The sequence below is a fragment of the Doryrhamphus excisus genome, linkage group LG20, assembly GCF_037039965.1.
Source record: "Doryrhamphus excisus strain RoL-2023G ecotype Guam linkage group LG20, RoL_Dexc_Guam_v1.1, whole genome shotgun sequence".
NCBI classification, from domain to species: domain Eukaryota; kingdom Metazoa; phylum Chordata; class Actinopteri; order Syngnathiformes; family Syngnathidae; genus Doryrhamphus; species Doryrhamphus excisus.
The window spans coordinates 4,951,211-4,967,275 of NC_136376.1; the positions used below are offsets into that span (position 1 = coordinate 4,951,211).

A 16,065-nucleotide genomic window follows, 5' to 3' on the forward strand; every position below is an offset into this window, starting at 1 on the left:
CTGTGCACCGGATTGATGAGCATTTAAATTATCCTGAGTAGAATGAAGTGATGGTGCTTGTGTATCGTTGCTGTTGTCAACAACTCCTCCATTGTTTCTATACCTCACTCTGCCGGCTGTCAAGGAGACACGGTGGGGGGCGGGGGGAAAGGAGGGAGGAAAGGGGGCTGGCCAGACCATCAATACCTGGGTCAAAGGTTACCGTCAGGGCGCTGTTGCGTTTTATGAACCCGAGGGCGGCTAATTTAAAGGAGGGCAGGCAGAGGGGAGGAATTAGCATGCACTTTAAGGCACACAATAGCTGACATGCGCTTATTGTAAAGGATGAAGCGCAGTGTCCAGATTTAGTCCAGCAGAACAAGCCGTTTAACCTCTTGGCCTTTTGGCGGAGCTGCAGGTGAGGGACCTTAAACTAGTCTCTCATTATGTACCTTAAAAAGTCCATTTATTCAAGTTTAACTTGTAATATTATAGATGATTTTCCCCTCCACAATATATATGTATATATATATATATATAATTATTATTATTATTATTATATTATTATTATATTATTATTATTATTATATGGTCATATCACCTCGTACTTCCACCAAAAAAACCCCAAAACAAACAACAAAAAAAACTTAAACTATATTAGGAAAGCAGGAAGTGAACAAATGTAACAGTTACTGATTGTAAAAGTACCAGATGGAGGGGTAGGATTTAATAAGCTTTGCTTCTTCCTACTCCTTTTGGACATGTGGAACTGTGAACTGATTATGTGATGCATGTTCAAATGAAATTAAACCATTATTATTATTATTATTATTAATTTTTTAATTTTAAATTTTTTATTATTTTTATTATAAATTGTAATTGTATATATTTTATGACTTTCCTGTTGTAAAATTTGGACTTTGACTGTAATATATTACTTTTCTCCTTATATGAACATAGAAATCATTCCTTCACTTTAATGTCATTATAGTTAGTAGTAGTTTTTGTAGAATGACTTTAATCTTGTGATATTGCAAATTTATTCTCATGAAATTACAATGGTATTGTCATCGTACTTACACATTTTTTAATTACTGTAGTAAAATATCTATATCTGATTTCCCCCCCCTCTATTATTTTGTTATTCTTTATTCCCATCAATGTATGAGTTTATTCTCCTGTTATTTTTCCTGGTCGGTGTGACCCTGATGCTTTGTATTGAGTAGCCAACAAGGAAGTAGAAGTAGTAACTAAAAGGTTGCACCAGTCGATGATGAAGCCCAACGGTTACCAGCAATGAGGACCGAAGGAGAAAAAGACACCAAATTCAAAATGTCACCTTATTAAGCTGTATATATCTTGACACTCCCTCGATGCACACTTCTCATTTGGCTGTCATTCTATTTATGTACAGTGTGTGTGTGTGTGTGTGTGTGTGTGTGTGCTGTCAAGTCCAAAAATGTATGTGGTTTTTTTTTCTAATGACAAAAAGGAATATTTGGACACTTTATCAATAGGCATTATTAAATCCTGCTTGCTCCAGCTAATCTTGGCAAGCAGGAGCGAGGACACACACATAGACGCACACACACACAGACGCACACACACAGTGAGGGAGGAGTGAGCGCTGATGTCCGCCCCATGACTTGAAGAGAGGAGCTTTTGTAAGCCGCTTATTATATTGACTAGCGCCTTCTCCCTGGTTGGTTTTTGCTCTCCTCTTTACTGTCTTCTATCTTCTCCTGTACCTCCTTTGCTCACTCACTTTCTGCAGTTCTTTCTAACCCCCCCCCCCCCCCCCCCATCCCCCTTAACCTCACCTCCCAGCTTGTTTCTTGTCTCTGTACAGCTCCTACATGTCGGCAAACATGCGACGGTACCAACATGCATCCCTCTTCAAAGGCAGAAAGCTGAAGTTTTTATTCAAATGAATGTTTCTGCTTCTTCTACTGCCAAGGTGTGTGTGTGTGTGTGTGTGTGTGTGTGTGTGAGACATCACAGCACCGATCATCCAAGTGTGTGTTACATGCACAGCAGAAGGAGAAGGGCTGACAGTAGGTGATAAGCCAGATAGGCCTGCATGCTGTGATTATCACCCAGTGGACCTCTTGTCTCTCACACACACACACACACACACACACACACACACACACACACACACACACATGTACGATGAGAGAGAGAGAGAGGATTTAAGAAAGACAGACAGACGGACTTGGATCATAAGGAAAGGTGGAAGCCACCAGAGAAACCCAAGCTGGAAAACACAACATAGATATACTTAGTATATTGGTTCATAGTAGTGTTGCTCCGATCATCAGAGTTTTTGGCTGCTGATTCCAGTCATCCATGAGTGACATCAACCGATATCGATACCAATCACATGGATTAACTGTACATTTTCCAATGTATTTAATTTTTAATGGTGCCCACACTTATTGGCTGCACCCCTGCCATTGGCTATATGATGTGACTAACCATAAAAGCATATTTGACTTACTTTTTAAAGAGGGCATACAGTATTTCACTCAAGTAGTAGTATGAAGTAGTAAATTAGACTAGTGGAGTGGACGCTAATATCATCCTTGGAAGTCTGATGCAGCAATCATGTTTTCATCTGACAAATTTTTTTGTCAGCCAAATCACATGGCACATATAGACAAACAACCATTCACACTCACATTCATACCTATGGACAATTTGGAGTCGCTAATTAACCCAGCATGTTTTTGGAATGTGGGAGGAAACCGGAGTACCCGGAGAAAAGCCACGCATGCACGGGGAGAACATGCAAACTCCACAAAGAGATGGCCGAGGGTGGAATTGAACTCGGGTCTCCTACCTGTGTGGTCTGCGCGATAAAGAATTTGGAGTCGCCAATTAACCTAGCATGTTTTTGAAATGTGGGAGGAAACCGGAGTACTTGGAGAAAACCCACGCATGCACGGGGAGAACATGCAAACTCCACACAGAGATGGCCGAGGGTGGAATTGAACTCCGGTCTCTTACCTGTGAGGTGTGCGTGCTAAAGAATTTGGAGTCGCCAATTAACCTAGCATGTTTTTGGAATGTGGGTAAAATATAAGTTTTACTCGGAGAAAACCCACGCATGCACGGGGAGAACATGCAAACTCCACACAGAGATGGCCGAGGGTGGAATTGAACTCGGGTCTCCTAGCTGTGAGGCCTGTGCGCTAACCACTCAACCACTGTGCAGCACATTTCATCATAAGAGGTGAAAATTGACAGTGGGAACACCGAGTTGAGTGAGGATTGCAAGGTTTATAGTGTGTCAAAATAACTATAGCAAAAGCAATCATGCAAGCCATAGGTGATTGGTTTTTGTCATCATTGACGGTGTATGCTGATCACGTGCTTTTCCACCAAAATTGTCCGATACTGATTGGCTGATCAGTCGGTGCATCTCAAGTTTAGACCGCTAACAACGTGATAATTGTGTGTTTTGATGCTCATATTCGGTGTGTGTGTTCTCAGGTGTGTGGCCATCGGAGGAGGCCATGGCTCATTACTGTCTGCACAACCGTCACATGTTCAAGTAAGTTCACCCTCACCTTCACTTTAACATGCAAAAAATGACATCACATGCCTAAAAAAGTTAACAGTGATGGTAAGCAGGCGAGAGCATCGCTGCGCTGCATAGAGAAGTGCTTCTCAATTATTTTCTGTAATGCCTCCCCAAGGAGATTTTTTCCACGCCCCCCTGAATTGAGATACTCCTTCGATCCCAATGATATTTATTTATTCACCCGTACAAGCTACTAAATGTGTCGCTGACATCATCATTTACACGCATCCCCGTGTTTTGCTCTTTTCTTCCGCACCCAGCAGCACCGACACTGAAAAGCGTCCAAGCCTAACTTTGATTTCCACTCAAGGTGGAGCGTCACCCTTTGATTTCCTGTTTTAACATTCAAGAGGCAGGTGGGCAGGAAGAGAGGGCTATTGATTAGCGTAGCGCCGTGAAGGTCAGCTGGAGAGTGGAGGGAGGGGTAGGCGGGAGGGATGAAAGTGGACACTGGCCCTGAGACGGCGGGGAAGGTGAGATGAAAGCAGGGAGAGGATGGAGGGAGGCTGACAGGCAGCACCGCTATATGTGTCCTGCTGATTGAGCCTCCCAGTTGACGATACATGTTGATTGAATTGATCGTTTAACCCCGTGGTTACAATACCTTTTTTAGCATACAAATGCTAAATTAATCAAACAAAGTGTCTGTCTAGTGTTTCAGTACAAATGAAGCCAATTAACCTAGCATGTTTTTGGAATGTGGAAGTACCCGGAGAAAACCCACGCATGCACGGGGAGAACATGCAAACTCCACACAGAGATGGCCGAGGGTGGAATTGAACTTAGGTCTCCTAGATGTGGGGCCTGCGTGCTAACGGCTCGTCCGCCGTGCAGCCCGACTGCAAAAACATTCAGCGATGAAAATTGATGACAGCCACAAAAGAACCACAATGTCCGAACACACTTTGCAGAACTTTGTTTGCGTTTGTGGACGCAATTTGGACTCAAGTCAGACTCGAGTCGCAGTTTTCATGACTTGGGACTTGACAATATCAGCAAAGACTTGCAACTACACTTTGACATTGGCTCTGGATGTGACTCGAACTTTAGCCTGATGACCTGGAAATACTTGACCTCTAACCTCCCTTGACTCAGATTGTCTTATCATGACTTGAGACCTGACTTGGATGTACACGTCTGTACTTGAGACTTGACTTGACTTGGATGTACACGTCCGTACTTGAGACTTGACTTGGATGTACACGTCTGTACTTGAGACTTGACTTGGATGTACTCGTCTGTATTTGAGACTTGACTTGGATGTACACGTCTGTACTTGAGACTTGACTTGACTTGGATGTACATGTCTGTACTTGAGACTTGAGACATGACTTGGATGTATGTGTCTGTACTTGAGACTTGACTTGGATGTACACGTCTGTATTTGAGACTTGAGACTTGACTTGGATGTACACGTCTGTACTTGAGACTTGACGTGGATGTACACGTCTGTACTTGAGACTTGATTTGACTTGGATGTACACGTCTGTACTTGAGACTTGACTTGACTTGGATGTACACGTCTGTACTTGAGACTTGAGACATGACTTGGATGTATGTGTCTGTACTTGAGACTTGACTTGGATGTACACGTCTGTACTTGAGACTTGAGATTTGACTTGGATGTACACGTCTGTACTTGAGACTTGACTTGGATGTACACGTCTGTACTTGAGACTTGAGAATTGACTTGGATTTACACGTCTGTACTTGAGACTTGAGACTTGACTTGGATGTACACGTCCGTACTTGAGACTTGACCTAACTTGGATGTACACGTCTGTACTTGAGACTTGACTTGGATGTACACGTCTGTACTTGAGACTTGACTTGGATGTACACGTCTGTACTTGAGACTTGACTTGGATGTACACGTCTGTACTTGAGACTTGACTTGGATGTACACGTCTGTACTTGAGACTTGACTTGGATGTACACGTCTGTACTTGAGACTTGACTTGGATGTACACGTCCGTACTTGAGACTTGACTTGGATGTACACATCTGTACTTGAGACTTGACTTGGATGTACACGTCTGTACTTGAGACTTGACTTGGATGTACACGTCTGTACTTGAGACTTGACTTGGATGTACACGTCCGTACTTGAAACTTGACTTGGATGTACATGTCTGTACTTGAGATTTGACTTGGATGTACACGTCTGTACTTGAGACTTGAGACATGACTTGGATGTATGTGTCTGTACTTGAGACTTGACTTGGATGTACACGTCTGTACTTGAGACTTGAGATTTGACTTGGATGTACACGTCTGTACTTGAGACTTGACTTGGATGTACACGTCTGTACTTGAGACTTGAGAATTGACTTGGATTTACACGTCTGTACTTGAGACTTGACTTGGATGTACATGTCTGTACTTGAGACTTGAGAATTGACTTGGATTTACACGTCTGTACTTGAGACTTGAGACTTGACTTGGATGTACACGTCCGTACTTGAGACTTGACCTAACTTGGATGTACACGTCTGTACTTGAGACTTGACTTGGATGTACACGTCTGTACTTGAGACTTGACTTGGATGTACACGTCTGTACTTGAGACTTGACTTGGATGTACACGTCTGTACTTGAGACTTGACTTGGATGTACACATCTGTACTTGAGACTTGACTTGGATGTACACGTCTGTACTTGAGACTTGATTTGACTTGGATGTACACGTCTGTACTTGAGACTTGAGACATGACTTGGATGTATGTGTCTGTACTTGAGACTTGACTTGGATGTACACGTCTGTATTTGAGACTTGAGACTTGACTTGGATGTACACGTCTGTACTTGAGACTTGACGTGGATGTACACGTCTGTACTTGAGACTTGATTTGACTTGGATGTACACGTCTGTACTTGAGACTTGACTTGACTTGGATGTACACGTCTGTACTTGAGACTTGAGACATGACTTGGATGTATGTGTCTGTACTTGAGACTTGACTTGGATGTACACGTCTGTACTTGAGACTTGAGATTTGACTTGGATGTACACGTCTGTACTTGAGACTTGACTTGGATGTACACGTCTGTACTTGAGACTTGAGATTTGACTTGGATGTACACGTCTGTACTTGAGACTTGACTTGGATGTACATGTCTGTACTTGAGACTTGAGAATTGACTTGGATTTACACGTCTGTACTTGAGACTTGAGACTTGACTTGGATGTACACGTCCGTACTTGAGACTTGACCTAACTTGGATGTACACGTCTGTACTTGAGACTTGACTTGGATGTACACGTCTGTACTTGAGACTTGACTTGGATGTACACGTCTGTACTTGAGACTTGACTTGGATGTACACGTCTGTACTTGAGACTTGACTTGGATGTACACGTCCGTACTTGAGACTTGACTTGGATGTACACATCTGTACTTGAGACTTGACTTGGATGTACACGTCTGTACTTGAGACTTGACTTGGATGTACACGTCTGTACTTGAGACTTGACTTGGATGTACACGTCCGTACTTGAAACTTGACTTGGATGTACATGTCTGTACTTGAGACTTGACTTGGATGTACACGTCTGTACTTGAGACTTGAGACATGACTTGGATGTATGTGTCTGTACTTGAGACTTGACTTGGATGTACACGTCTGTACTTGAGACTTGAGATTTGACTTGGATGTACACGTCTGTACTTGAGACTTGACTTGGATGTACACGTCTGTACTTGAGACTTGAGAATTGACTTGGATTTACACGTCTGTACTTGAGACTTGACTTGGATGTACATGTCTGTACTTGAGACTTGAGAATTGACTTGGATTTACACGTCTGTACTTGAGACTTGAGACTTGACTTGGATGTACACGTCCGTACTTGAGACTTGACCTAACTTGGATGTACACGTCTGTACTTGAGACTTGACTTGGATGTACACGTCTGTACTTGAGACTTGACTTGGATGTACACGTCTGTACTTGAGACTTGACTTGGATGTACACGTCTGTACTTGAGACTTGACTTGGATGTACACGTCCGTACTTGAGACTTGACTTGGATGTACACATCTGTACTTGAGACTTGACTTGGATGTACACGTCTGTACTTGAGACTTGACTTGGATGTACACGTCTGTACTTGAGACTTGACTTGGATGTACACGTCCGTACTTGAAACTTGACTTGGATGTACATGTCTGTACTTGAGACTTGACTTGGATGTACACGTCCGTACTTGAGACTTGACTTGGATGTACATGTCCGTACTTGAGACTTGACTTGACATTAAAGACTTCAGGCTTACTTGAGACTTGAGCACTGACTTGCTCCCACCTCTGGGTTCTTTTAGGGAAGTGGGTTTACCTTAACCTGCGACTGCGTCTGTATATGCACATTTTGTAGAAACAGTTTTTTGTGTTTGAATCAACACGCTGAAGCTCATTCCCACTCTGTCCTCTCAGGGGCGCCATTTGCGAGTTAGGAGGAGGCATGACTTGTCTTGCTGGACTCATGGTAAGTGAACACATGGTTTGTTTTGGCTAAAATGGGGTACACTTCATTCAATGTTGTGTGTGTGTGTGTGTGTTATCATTTGATGAAGATGACAGTGTACATGCAGATGATAAATCATCATTCATGCTTTTTCTTAAGTGTTCTCTACTTGGAGGGGAAAATTACTCTCAGATGAGTCTGGAGAGGAAACACTCACACAAGTCATGCAGTTTCTTTGCTCATTTGATGATTAGTGATAATTGCCAATGAGTGGCAGTTGTCTCAGTGACTCCATAGACTTCAATTTAGCACAAGCTAATTTACATAGCAACACCAGCTTGTATAGAGTAGTTGCTGATACACTTTGATACACACTAGCAAGATGTATAGGCTTTATTATCCAAGGGTCTTAAGGGCCCCCTCCACATAGCAGGCATCAGTGTCCCATCGATTTGCCACGATGGTGTGTGCGAGTGTGTGTTGGTGTGTGTAAAAGCCCGTTTTTTTTATCTCTCACCAGTCAATACATCGTGTTTTGACATTGCTGGAGATGGAATCCGTGGCTTTCTCCCGTCTCCTTCACCTCCGCCGCCCCCCCGCCCAACCTCATATATATGTCACTGACACCATGCTCATTGTTTTTAAGCTGCATTATTAGTGGTCATGGTTTGGGTTTTGGTTATTTTGGCTTTATGTTGGATGTTGTTGTTCAGTTGCTATAGTTTCACTCATTCATAGTAAAGTTGTACAATTTGGAAGATGAGGTTGAGGAAAAATGTCTAATATTCCGAGAATAAAAACAAAATATTATGTGAATGAAGTCAGAATTACAAGATGAACAACAAGAAGAAAGTTCAAATCATTGCAATTTTTTTTTAAATGAACAAATAAAAAAAGTTAATTTTATGAGAATTAAAGAGAAAAAATGAGAAGAAAAAACTTAAAATATTGAAAGCAATTTCACAAGAATAAGCTCATAATATGCAAAAAAAACATTTTAGTAACAGAGTTGAAATATTAAAGAAAAATAAATATTTTTAAGTGGTAATATTTTGAGAAACAATACCAAAAAAACTCAAAGTTTTAATTTTTGTAGCAAAAAAGTTATATTTTTCACACAAATATTCAAATAGTCATAATAAGAGAAATGTAAAAGTACACAGGTTATGTCAGCAGAAAGTTGAAATATTTGTAAAATAAAAAAAAACTGAAGTTCATAATAATAAATAGCTTTTTCGCCTGTATATCACAAAGATGCTTTGCAAAGTGACCCTTACATTATTTCATTTTTCTGTGAAAAAGTTTCGAGTATTTATTAAAAAGAGTCCAGGGTGTACCCCGCTTCTTGCACAAAGTCAGCTGGAGTAGGCTCAAGCACACCCACCGCGACCCTCGTGAGGATAAGCGACATAGAAAATGGATGTAAATTATTGACAAATATGTTAATTATTGTAAATCTGGCAAGGCTGCCTTCGTGTGCGTCGCTATTATAAGCCCCACTTGCAACAGGAACAATATTAATACATGTTTTGGGAATGTTCACTAAAAAAAAGACTTTAACTCTGCGATACAGATGTACCTAATCAAATGACACGACTTTGTACATTGAATCCTAATCAGTCAGTACTTTGAGGCCAATTATTGGGGGAAAAAAATGCAGTAATCCTTCAACAACGCTCATAGCGTGTACTGCACTACATCATGAGTCTAACATTATGACCCTCAGTGTGCTGCAGTGCTACTACTACAAAGTGTGTGTCGTTGTGGGTGTGCGACAGCGCAGGTATCGGGCCACTGCTCCTCTAGTTGCCAGGTTGGGTTTCCTGATTTTTCAGCCGGACGGTTCAGCCCGGAGGTCACTTCCTGCTTTGGAGCAGATGGTGGGACCACACGTCGCTGTGTTGGGACCCCAACACACACAAAAACCCTGCAGGCCTTGAACATGTGTGTGTGAAAGCATGCATGTGTATATGAATATTGTGTGTGTGTGGCCTACATGCTTCACATATGACTTTTGTTTATTGTGTGTGAGAGATAACTCAGGCTTTGATTTGTGTGCGTCCATGGCTGCACAAAACTTGACGTAAAGTGAGTGATATATTTTTTGAAAAGCAGTGAAAAGGGGTTATACGTAAGCACACACCTTTTTATCTAGATTTGCTACACACACACACACACACACACACTACGCAACACAAAGCGCTCTATCCATTCTCCCTTCGTTCCATTTTTTTTCTCTCTCTCTCTCTCTCTCTCTCTCTCTCTTTCTGGCAGTCAACGCCGCAAAGTTATATGAAGGGCATCAGGCAGGCCCGGCAAGCCGAGCGCAGAGTGACAGCGGCAAACGGAGTGATGGCTCGGCCCGATAAACAGCCCGCCGTCAAATGAAAAGGCTCAGCACTTGCCATCATCCCCCTGTCACAATGCAATTACTGAACAGAGTGATAGCAAGATAGCAGCCCCCACCGCTAGCCACCGTGATAAAAGTATTGACTGATTTGATTGAATGATTAAAATAATGCAGACATAGAAATAGGCTGAAGATAGATAGAGAGAGAGAGAGAAAGAGAGAGAGAGAGTGGGAGGGAAAATGGCAGGCAAGGAGGGGGTCCGGTTCACTATAAGAGGCGTTCTTGCAAATATGTCATTCTTGTGTTCTGATGTTTGCCTTGTCTCACGTCTTCTCCTCCTCCTCCTCCTTTTCTGTTCATGTTGCTTCATTTCTTCTTGTGGCAGGTTGCCGTTTGTGCTGACGTGAAGGAAGTTCTGCTATCAGATGGGAATGAGAAGTCCATTCAGAGTATCCTTTCATCCTTTTTACCGTGTGTGTGTGGGGGGGGGATTGAAATCAGCATAAACACTACTGACGGTAAATACTCCCTATAAGCACCGATGCGCTGCAGGGGTGGAACGATTTGTCGTTGCTGATACCATTCAGGGACGATATCGGTTCATTTAGAATGACGGGATTCGAATCGATTCAGTAACTTTTTTGACAAAAATTCAATAAAACTGTGAAAAAAATACCTGGATACCGAACGAACAGAAAGTTTCCTTCGTTCATTGTTTTTTTTTTCTAATGGAACTATGTTTCAGCTGTCTTCGGGCGAGAGGCGGGGTACACCCTGGACTGGTGGCCAGCCAATCACAGGGCACATATAGACAAACAACCATTCACACTCACATTCATACCTATGGACAATTTGGAGTCGCTAATTAACCTAGCATGTTTTTGGAATGTGGGAGGAAACCGGAGTACCCGGAGAAAACCCACGCATGCATGGGGAGAACATGCAAACTCCACACAGAGATGGCCGAGGGTGGAATTGAACCCGAGTCTGCTAGCTGTGAGGCCCTAGTCTGTGTTATATTTGTGTTATCATTGTTTACACATTTTGCCTGAACATAGTATATGTGAAAGTTATAAGATGATCACAAAAAAAAGGGCTGCATAGCAGTCGAGTGGTTAGCAGACCAAGGTTCAATTCCACCCTCAGCCTGCATGTTCCACATTCCAAAAACATGCTAGGTTAATTGGTGACTCCAAATTGTATGGATGTGACTGTGCAGACCTCACAGATAGGAGACCAGGGTTCAATTCCACCCTCGGCCATCTTTGCATGTTCTCGCCGTGCATGCGTGGGTTTCCTCCCACATTCCAAAAACATGCTAGGTTAATTGGCGACTCCAAATTGTCCATAGGTATGAATGTGAGTGTGAATGGTTGTTTGTCTATATGTGCCCTGTGATTGGCTGGCCACCAGTCCAGTGTGTACCCCGCCTCTCGCCCGAAGACAGCTGGGATAGGCTCCAGCACCCCCACGACCCTCTTGAGGAAAAGTGGTAGAAAATGAATGAATGAATGAATTATGTTTCAATTAATTATGGATATAAAACAAACAAGTAAACAACAATTAATGGTAAAAAAAAAGCATCCGCATTTTATTTCAACACTTCAGGTTGAATGAGTTGAATTCAATCAAGTCTGCCATTAATTCTATCCGATAAAGCATGATGAAGTTTAATTTGATACCTCATTCACTTATCTACCCCAAGTAATAAACGAGTTTGAGTAAATTTTGTGCAAAATCCTGTCTTTGGTTCCCAATGTTTTAACATCCAATCAAGACAAAAGCTGTAATCGACCCATAGACCAAGTACAACCGTACTACGAAATTTATAATAACTTGGGATTTGTTTTAAAAAGTCCACAGCATTCGCCCTTTATGAATTGTCAACTTGCACCAAATCAAACTCTTACGCACGTTTAACGTCTTTATCTTTAAAACTGCTAAAAACAAAAAACAATCAACCTATATCCATCAGGCCAGCAATGCTTTTAAATCAAATGCTTCATTTCCTACTATTCATTAATTCGATTATTATTATTATATTATTATCGATATATCCTGAAGGTGCTGGAGACACATATCGATGTTGTTGGATCACAGGAATATAAATTGATGTATCGATGAATCGTACACCCCTAATGCTCTGTAATGGTAATGCTTCAAAATGCTTTGCACAATTCAGCATGTCTGAAAGAGAGTAGGAAGAAGTGGAGTTTATTTAATTCCACGATAACACGTAATGATAACATATTTTGATGATTTAAAACACTACCCAAACTTCATTTCCCGGCACATTGATATACGTACTTACTTATGCTAGTTCCATCAACAACAGGAGCAACAGCACTTACGATGTCGGCTGTCCTTGGGATGGCTGTGTCTTCCAGCACGTGTGCTCCAGTCCTTAGGTAAAAAATGCTTAAAATGAAGTAGGTTTTTCTTTGTTTCCATTTTATGATTTGCCTCTTTACAGACCAGAAAGTCTTTTAGAACTGATAATAACATAATAAAATCATTTTTTAACAAGACAAAAAAAGGAGTGATGTCAGGTAGCTATATTTTAATACTGTATCCTCAAAGTACCCATTCACAGGGCAGAAAATGGAATATGTTAAGGCTGATTTGAAAAATTTTCTGTCACTGTTCCATATTTTAGCGTATAGTATAATACTTTATCACATTTGAACCCTGCAGTCCATTTTACTGGGTTTACTTTTCCCATCCACTTGACACAATTTGCTATATTCCATTCATTATCTTGCATCCCTCCGCTTCCTTTCCCCCCTCCCTTACATTTCATTCATGGAGCAGCTACATACACAAACAAGAAACAGTTCTGACTGACAAAAAAGGAAAACAGGAAACGTTGCAAAAGTGGCATTTCTTCCCCATTGACCCGTACGGCGCGTCCATATTTAGCCCTGCTTACAATACCTCTCCATGTCCCAGACGGCTACAATGCTCCTCCACTGATCACAATAAGACCCAACAATAACACCGTGGAGACTGTAACGTGCACACACTCGTGCACAAACAATGCAGCATTGACCCACCCGCTCGCTTTGTTTCACCACAACAAACACGCACGCAGAGAAATGACGAGAATTTAGCTTGAGGCTACAATGGAAGCAGATGCGTGTGAATGGTGGATGTATAGCGTATCAAGACAACACACGTTCACAGTGCAGATACGCATCCTTGTATACTTCATCGGCCATTTTTTACAAATGAATGATAGATTTAAGAGATGGGTGCAAGTAACCTCTGAATAGCCACGTATACATGGACCCAAATATTCCAATTCTATTCGGGTTATTTGCTCAAACGGAAAGAATCTAACCTATGTATACACCTCATTCCGAAAGAAAATCCCAATTTTTATTTTTATTTTTCTACACAAAATAAGATCAAGAATAAAGAAAATCAATCAATCAGTAATAAATATAATATATATAACATATAATATAATATTTTAATAATAATAATAAAACGGCAAATAATAAAAACTTAAGAAACCACATATAGTTGGTGGGTAGACAAATTATTTTTTTCAGATTAAAATGAACAAAGCATTATTAGAGCCCTGTAGACATGACAAAACACGACTATAGTCACATTTATACTCTTTTTATTTACAACATATTGCGCAACTGCAGGGTCTTGAGACACATGCTAACTGGCAAACTAGAGAGCTAGCGACCTAAACGGTAGCCTCCAAGTTATTTCCTTTAAACTTAAAAAAACCAAAAATTTACCACTTCCACACGAATAGGGAGGATAACTATTTACGGTTATTTAACCTTTAACATGAACATTAATCAAACGTAATCATTTTTTCTGGGTACATGATACCATACAGCATCTATATCAAACTTGCGCGGGCCTCAAACTAGTGTCCTGCGGGCCACATTTGGCCCGCGGGCCACGTGTTTGAGACCCCTGCTCTATACCTTTACCTTTCTGTGGTCATATTTAAAAAAGTACAAATATTGTATAGCTTGTAGTCACCTGGGCTTTTCACCTTTTTACCTCCGTGATTGTGTGTGTGTGTGTGTGTGTGTGTGTGTGTGTGTGTGTGTTGACCTCTCCCCCAGTGGTGTGCCACTGATGAGATTACAGTAAGCTGCTCTGTCATCGCCATGCACAACACACTGATGCACAGGTGTGTGTAATAGTGTTTAAATGTGTCCTAGCCTACATACTGTACTGTGTGTGTGTGTGTGTGTGTGTGTGTGTATCGCTATCGTATTTAAGGCCTCTTCAATCCATATAGTATCAACCTCTCACTCTCTCTCCTTGTCTCGTTGTGCGCCTCCCTCACCCGGGCGTCTTTGGCGATTGGATTTGTCTCTTCTCTGGCTTTAAAGACAAGCAAATCCTAATTGAATTGCAGCGCAACTCCACAGGCCAGTGTATTAATAGACAACTTGACATCAATCGCCCTGCCTTTGGTGTGTGTGTGTGTGTGTGTGTGTGTGTGGTGTATCTGCGGTTAAAAGCCTTGCAATCCAATGATGGCGATGGGGGCGGGAGTGTGCCGTGACCTCCTCCACTCGGGATCTATGTGGACATACCGTTTGACCTCAGAAAATAGCCTCCTGTCCTGTAAGTTGTGTGGATGATGTGTACCTAATGTTTTGATCGGAAAGTACATTCCAAAGTGCATTGAAGGATTAAAATTCATCAAAACACGCATCCCTATTGTGTTGTTTGGTGGCACCAAAGTTTGATCTCCGAAAATCAAACAACTTTCGGGTGTTTGTTTCTTGTACCACAAAATTTTGGAGGCACTTTTCTGAGACCAACAAGCATGTGTGTGCGTGAGATTGTTTCAAAAACATGGCCGCCATCAATTTCTCTTGGCAACAAACTGTCCATAAGTCATTTGTGTAATGACTTAGTGATACCTGTATTACATGCATGTCTTCCAAAGCATTTTGAATACAACCAGTAGAAGTTGCCATAAATGTCATTTATATTTAATTTGCACTTTATCATTTTTTTTGTTCCCCCATTGCGAGGATGCTCTTTACGTGTGGGAAAATACTCAAAAACATAGACTACAGTAGCTCAGATAGCTTCATTTTGTCTTTTTCATGAATATATGTTACATTTTTTATATTCTTTAGTTTCTTGTTTTCTTTATTTTTTAAAGCATAGGCAAGGCAAGATTATTTACATGTACACAAGGTGCTTCAAAGTGCTTTACAGAAAAGTAATCATTCATAAAACATAAAGTCATTCCATACAATTGCTACATAAAACCTACAGGTCAAATACTTTCAGTTGTTATACTGTATATGCTGCACGGTGGATGAGCAGTTAGCGCACAGGCCTCACTGCTAGGAGACCAAGGAGTTCAATTCCACCCTCGGCCATCTCTGTGTGGAGTTTGCATGTTCTCCCCGTGCATGCGTGGGTTTTTTCCGGGTACTCCGGTTTCCTCCCACATTCCAAAAACATGCTAGGTTAATTGGCGACTCCAAATTGTCCATAGGTATGAATGTGAGTGTGAATGGTTGTTTGTCTAGATGTGCCCTGTGATTGGCTGGCCACCAGTCCAGGGTGTACCCCGCCTCTTGTCTGAAGACAGCTGGGATGGGCTCCAGGACCCCTGCAACCCTCGTGAGGAAAAGCGGTTGAAAATGAATGAATGTATACTGTATATGCGCAGATGAATAGAAA

The 16,065-nt window shown here is 41.5% G+C and overlaps 1 protein-coding gene across 1 annotated transcript in view; it reads left to right on the plus strand.

The window, feature by feature from the left end:
* Positions 1-16,065, plus strand: part of camkmt (calmodulin-lysine N-methyltransferase) — a 101,070-nt gene that overhangs the window by 65,785 nt on the left and 19,220 nt on the right. Inside the window, exons 4-6 of the mRNA XM_058058247.2 lie at positions 3,475-3,535; positions 7,999-8,050; positions 10,766-10,829. Of these exons, the coding sequence (XP_057914230.2) occupies positions 3,475-3,535; positions 7,999-8,050; positions 10,766-10,829 (177 nt within the window). The remainder of the gene's footprint in view (positions 1-3,474; positions 3,536-7,998; positions 8,051-10,765; positions 10,830-16,065) is intronic.